At 42.2% G+C, this 6,755-nt stretch overlaps 1 protein-coding gene across 7 annotated transcripts in view; it reads left to right on the plus strand.

Annotated features, from left to right (window-relative positions):
• Positions 1-6,755, plus strand: part of TCF7 (transcription factor 7) — a 141,722-nt gene extending 134,967 nt beyond the window's left edge. For 6 of the 7 annotated variants that reach the window (XM_034404064.3, XM_034404094.2, XM_034404078.3 and 3 more), the window contains one exon: positions 3,390-6,755. In XM_034404064.3, coding sequence (XP_034259955.1) covers positions 3,390-3,711 — 322 coding nt within the window. In that variant the 3' untranslated portion in view covers positions 3,712-6,755. Of the gene's footprint in view, positions 1-3,366 lie in introns of all 7 variants that reach the window. The other variant, XM_034404100.2, reaches the window with a different exon arrangement.

Here is a 6,755-nt window from a genome sequence, read left to right on the forward strand (position 1 = left end):
CATTGTCGTGCATTAGGAGGAACCCAGGGCCAACCGTACCAGCAGATGGTCTCACAAGGGGTCTGAGGATCTCATCTTGGTACCTAATGGCAGTCAGGCTACCTCTGGAGAGCACATGGAGGGCTGTGCGGCCCCCCCAAAGAAATACCACCCCACACCATTACTGACCCACTGCCAAACCGGTCATGCTGGAGGATGTTGCAGGCAGCAGAACGTTCTCCACGGCATCTCCAGACCCTGTCACGTCCGTCACATGTGCTCAATGTGAACCTGTTTTCATCTGTGAAGAGCACAGGGCGCCAGTGGCGAAGTTGCCAATCTTGATGTTCTCTGGCAAATGCCAAACGTCCTGCAGAGTGTTGGGCTGTAAGCACAATCCCCACCTGTGGACGTCGGGCCCTTATACCACCCTCATGCAGTCTGTTTCTGACCGTTTGAGCAGCCACATGCACATTTGTAGCCTGCTGGAGGTCATTTTGCAGGGCTCTGGCAGTGCTCCTCCTGTCCCTCCTTGCACAAAGGCGGAGGTAGCAGTCCTGATGCTGGGTTGTTGCCCTCCTACGGCCTCATCTCCTGATGTAATGGCCTGTCTCCTGGTACCGCCTCCATGCTCTGGACACTACGCTGACAGACACAGCAAACCTTCTTGCCACAGCTCGCATTTATGTGCCATCCTGGATGAGCTGCACTACCAGAGCCACTTGTGTGGGTTGTAGACTCCGTCTCATGCTACCACTAGAGTGACAGCACTGCCAGCATTCAAAAGTGACCAAACCATCAGCCAGAAAGCATAGAAACTGAGAAGTGGTCTGTGGTCACCACCTGCAGAACCACTCCTTTATTGGGGATGTCTTGCTAATTGCCTATGCTTTCCACCTGTTGTCTATTCCATTTGCACAACAGCATGTCAATCAGTGTTGCTACCTAAGTGGACAGTTTGATTTCACAGAAGTGTGATTGACTTGGAGTTACATTGTGTTGTTTAAGTGTTCCCTTTATTTTTTTGAGCAGTGTATAATTATTTCATACTCAAGGAAGCAGAATAATTTCTGAATGTATTCAAGTATGGACAGAGTGTCCTTGGAATTATCCCTGTCAAAACCACTACTCATCTCTAAATTAGGAGGAGGGGGTGCCTTTAAGACAATTGATTCCTGTTAACTATTGGAACAAGTCCCTGCAGTTTTTAGGCAAGATTTCAGAAGTGGTTTGCAACTGCTTCTTTCCAAGGATTGAGAAAAAGTTATTGGTCCAAAGGCACCCAGCTGGCTTCATGCCTAAGGCTGGGACTAGAACTCATGGTCTCTTGGTTTTATTCCATTTCTAGTTTCTGACCACTAGACCCATGAATTCAACTTAAAACACGATCTATTCTCCACACAAGTCCTAAAACTAAATAAAGAAAACCCAATTAAACAACTGGCTCAAAAACATTATACTTATTTATTGGGAATTATCCAAATCTATATCTCTGTTGGGGGTGGGGGTAATCCCTTGGGCAGCAATCCCTTTCAGTAATCCCTTGGACAGCAATAACCATAATTAAACATTTCTGGTAACTTTTGATCTCAAGAAGCCTGCTCTGGATCCGGCTGTTTTGGCTAACTATCGTCTGGTCTCCAACCTTCCCTTCTTGGCGAAGGTTGTTGAGAGTGTGGTGGTGCGACAGCTTCCTGGGTACCTGGATGAAGCTGTCTATCTGGATCCACTCCAGTCCGGCTTCAGGCCTGGGCACAGCACGGAAACGGCATTGGTCACGTTGGTGGATGATCTCTGGAGGGCTCGGGATAGGGGTTGCTCCTCTATCCTGGTTCTGTTAGATCTCTCAGCAGCTTTTGATACTATCGACCATGGTATCCTGCTGCGCCGGTTGGAGGGGTTGGGAGTGGGGGGCACCGTTCTCCTATCTCTCCGACCGGTCGCAGTCAGTGTTGGCAGGGGGGCAGAGGTCGACCCCGAGGCGCCTTCTTTGTGGGGTCCGCGGGGGTCGGTCCTCTCGCCCCTTCTGTTCAACATTTATGTGAAGCCGCTACGTGAGATCATCCGTGGCTTTGGGGTGGAGTTCCATCAGTACGCTGATGATACTCAGCTGTACATCTCCACCCCGGGCCATCCCAACGATGCCCTTGAACTAATGTCCCGGTGCCTGGAGGCCGTGCGGACCTGGATGGGGAGTAACAGGCTTCAACTCAACCCTTCCATGTCCGAGTGGCTGTGGCTTCCGGCGTCCCGATATAGCCAGCTGGTGCCATCGCTGGCTATTGGGGGCGAGTTATTGGCCCCCACGGATAGGGTTCGCAACTTGGGTGTCCTCCTGGATGCACGGCTGTCTTTAGAAGAGCATATGATGGCCGTGGCCAGGGGGGCTTTTTATCAAGTTCGCCTGATTCGCCAGTTGCGTCCCTTTCTGGATCGGGACTCCTTACGCACAGTCATTCAGGCGCTCGTCATTTCCCGCCTGGACTACTGCAATGCTCTCTACATGGGGCTCCCCTTGAGGAGCACCCGGAGGCTCCAACTGGTGCAGAATGCGGCTGCGTGGGGGATTATGGGAGCGAGGGGGTGCTCCCATGTGACACCTCTCCTGCGTGAGCTGCATTGGCTTCCAGTAGTCTTCCGGGTGCGCTTCAAGATGTTGGTCACCACCTTTAAAGCGCTCCATGGCATGGGACCTGGGTATTTGCGGGACCACCTTCTGCCGCCAATAGCCTCCCACCGACCAGTACGCTCCCACAGAGAGGGACTCCTCAGGGTGCCGTCAGCCAGGCAATGTCGGCTGGCGACCCCCAGGGGGAGGGCCTTCTCTGTGGCAGCTCCTGCCCTCTGGAACGATTTGCCCCTGGAGATATGAAGGATATCGGATCTCCGGGTTTTTCGCCGTGCCCTAAAAACTTTTCTTTTCCATCAAGCAGGGCTGGCGTGAACCCCCCCCCCTTTTTTTTAGCCTTTTTTAGCTTTTTAAATTGTCAAATGGGTTTTAGTTTTCAATGTTTTAAATTTCGGGCCACAGTTATATAATTCTTTTAATAATTTTAAATTTTGTATTGGTATGTGTTTTAGTTCTGGCTGTGCACCGCCCTGAGTCCACTAGGAGAAGGGCGGGATATAAATTGAATAAAATAAAATAAATAAATAAATCTGTTTTGCACATCGGCTTGGAGAAATTTTAGCAGTTTTACAGTTACACCTCCATCTAGTGGTAAAAAATACAAGTTGACAATAAGGGTGTGTGTTTTTTTAATTCTTCTTACAAAAACCTGAGTAATAGGTGTTAAGAATGAATGTAATACTATACTTGTATTAAATGCTATACAATGCTTTCATTTAAAAAAAATATGACCCTGTAAATTCACCCTTTATTTACAGATAACTCTCTTCACTGTTCTTAGGAGGAAAAAGAAGTGCATTCGGTACCTACAAGGAAAAGGACACTGCTCCAGCCCAGTTTCTTCCAATGGAAGTACTATAGATTCCCCTCCCTCCTCTTTGGATGTGCTCCAGTGTACATCCCCTGCTTTTATTCCAAACAAGCTCGCTGCTCCTGCTGATCTTATACACCAAAACCAAGCCAATCCTTCTTCTTTATCTGCACATCTCAAAACTGCTACAAGCACATCAGGACTTCCTTCTAATAAATGTTCAACAATGCCTCATAAATCCATAGTGCCAGGTGAATCCTCAGGGCACAATATGGTATCAATAGGAACATAGTACTAATGTGATATCAAGGCGCACAGATACATCAGGCACTTTGCTGATTGGTTCTGCTGCATACAGAAGCTACAGAGACAACTTCAGCCTGCCATCAAATGGTATAGTCTTAAAGTCAGTCAAAAGCCAAATCAGAAAACAACACCGCTGCAGCACTAAAAGTGTTGTCTAAGTAAGGACATCAACAGTCTCTTTGAAAAGTATGAAGATAAACTTAATTCTGGTCAGTAACTGAATTATTTGATCTCTTTTCCAATTAAGATAAAAACAAAATACACTGATCTAATTGCAGATGAGAGGTGCTATAAACGTTAAGGCATTTATTAAACTACTATAGTCAAAGTCCTGAGTTTCAGCCATCCAATAGCTATTATACATTACAAAAGCAGTTGTTGAATGACAAGCTCAAATGTTCCACAGAAAAAGTATAAAGCAGCTTGTAAGAAACTAAAATATTTAATTATGCCTCATCTTTGGGATCAAGGATTGCATTAACCAATGTTTATTCCAGCAGCTTTATTAGGTGATAAAATAGGAGAAAACACTGGCTGTGAAAGTCTACCTAGTATTCCAGACATAGGGCTGTGTGCATCACAATTTTTCAGCTATAAAGATTTTTTATGCTATCTACTGTAAAATATGCAAATCTCAAAAATACTTATTTTTCACAATTTACCAAACTTTTGCTATGTAATCAATGGGAAAAAAGAAAAGAATATAAGCTGTGCCTCTAATCACTAAAAATTTATTCTGCAGTCTTAGTGGCTTCTTAAAAGCTTGCCAAGATTTACCCACTATCTATTTCAAGCCAATTGTGATCGCGCACTCTGCCTATAGAATCATTTCTGCAATTGCAGTATTGAAGCCTAGTCATATTCCTCATTCTCTGTATCCCTTTTGTCCATTTCACAGGGAAGATATTTATTTGAAAGTTATATGCTTCCCCAGAGCCCAATTCATTTTCAGTGCTAAGCAAAGTTGATTGCTTTGAACTTTAAACACAGATGGTCACTGGTGCTTTAGAGATGGTAGTTTTTCTGAGAGGACAAATATACAATCCCACATTGATACCAATCCCAACATACTGAGATAATACTGGACAAAGGGTAGGAAAATTCATAATGTGGAGTAACTGAAATCGGTGAGTCACTTCATTACAATGGTATTTCAACAAACCTTATATTAACCTTTCTGGGAGTAAAGGAAGGTTGCAAAATCACAGCCCTGAAGAGTTTGCAACTCTTAATTTTATGGACTTGAAAGTAAACCACTTTTCTTAACTTTATGGAATTGAAACTAAATCACTCTATCTGAAAGGATCTCATTTTCAGCAAGATTAGAAAGACTGTAATGCTGACAGGTTACAGTTTGAAAATAGGGAATAAGCTGACCATAAATGAATCAAAGGTAGAATTGCAGGTTGAGCCTCCTAATACTTGCATGATGTTCTCATTCAAGTATCTTAGAAACTCAAGGAAAAGGAGAAGAAAAGTGATTCCTAATCTGAATTTCCGAATTAATATCAGAAACCTCATTAAATCAAGAGTAGATAAGCGATAATCTCTTAGCCACTTTTTTCAGCCATCTGATTTAACCATCCAATATAATAGTATGACTGCTAAGAACAGCTGGTAATATTTTTCCCATGTTTTGGATGAGTTTTAGAGCAAACACTCACTCATAAAATGTAGTATAAATCCTAATAATTCAGCTTCAAAAATTTATCAGAGTTGGGAAAATCCCAGCCCACATACATTTATTTTACTTGTGCCTTTGTTACCTTTGAGCTACAAAACTACCCAAACAAGTACATGCAGTTTTCTTGGGAACAATTTTCAGAAGTGGTTTGCCATTGCCTTCATCCTAGGGCTGAGAGAATGTGACTTACATTAAGAATGTGACTGGCCTAACTCTCCCTTTTAAATTTTTAAATCGTTTAATCTGTTTTACAAATTGGGTGTTTTAAATTTGTTTTCGGCCAAAATATTTAATAATTTTAATGGACTTTTAATGTTTGTATTATCTGTATTTTATCTTGGCTGTTCACTGCCCTGAGTCCTCCGGGAGTAGGGCGATATAGGAATTTGATATAAAATAATAATAAAATAATAAAGTCACAGTTGATTTTGTGTCTACAGTAGGACTAGAACAATCATCCAGCTTCCAGCCAGTGCCTTGAGCCACACATGAAATAGTCCTCCATTAAAACCTTCAGTAACTCAAGAAAAACTTGAGAGTGCCTTTTGACATCAGAAGGCTGCCCAAACTTGATTTCAAGTCTATGCAAGAGTACTTCCCCAGGAATATCATTTTGAAATTTTATTCTTTAAAATGCTGTACTTGATTTCTTCCTCCAGAAAGGCTCACCCGATAGTTCAGAGGAACTCTGAAATTAATGAAAGCCTCCTGACCCCAATATGATATAAGCATAGGTCATAAACGTAGCTGCATTTGCACCTACAGTCAGATGAGTACATAACTAGACTGCACCTACAAATCAGATGAGTACATAACAAGATATGCAAAAATGGAACTGAATTAACTATTCAATATTAATCAGCATGATTATCATTTATGTAACTACGAAGATAAGCTATTTTAGTTAAGACTAGAGCAGTCACAAGGATTTAGAAACAAGTTTCCAAAAATGCAAGTATAACTTAAATACCAAAAAGAGATGCTTAAAAATGCTGTATTAAATTTTCTATATTTTATCTTCCCTCGCTGTGTAAAATGAAAGCTTTTATCATGGTGTTTTACTCAAGTTAAATGTATACACAGCAAGTGCAATTATTTGCTTTTCTGAAGAGACTGAATGTACCATGTCATGGAAATTTAACTTTAATAAGCCACGAAAAAATCTCTGTATGTAGCAGGGGAAAATTTCATTTGTACAATTATCATCTGGAGTTTTGTTTTGTCTTTTTTTAATCTTGAATTTGTTTTGCTTCTTTGTTTAAAATTTGTTTATGGCTTTATAAATAAAAATGATCTACCAGATTGTCCATTCAAAAATGGGTAACTGGGGACTATAATCCTATAAA

The sequence above is a fragment of the Pantherophis guttatus genome, chromosome 2, assembly GCF_059756535.1.
Source record: "Pantherophis guttatus breed Tessera chromosome 2, ASM5975653v1, whole genome shotgun sequence".
Classification (NCBI taxonomy): domain Eukaryota; kingdom Metazoa; phylum Chordata; class Lepidosauria; order Squamata; family Colubridae; genus Pantherophis; species Pantherophis guttatus.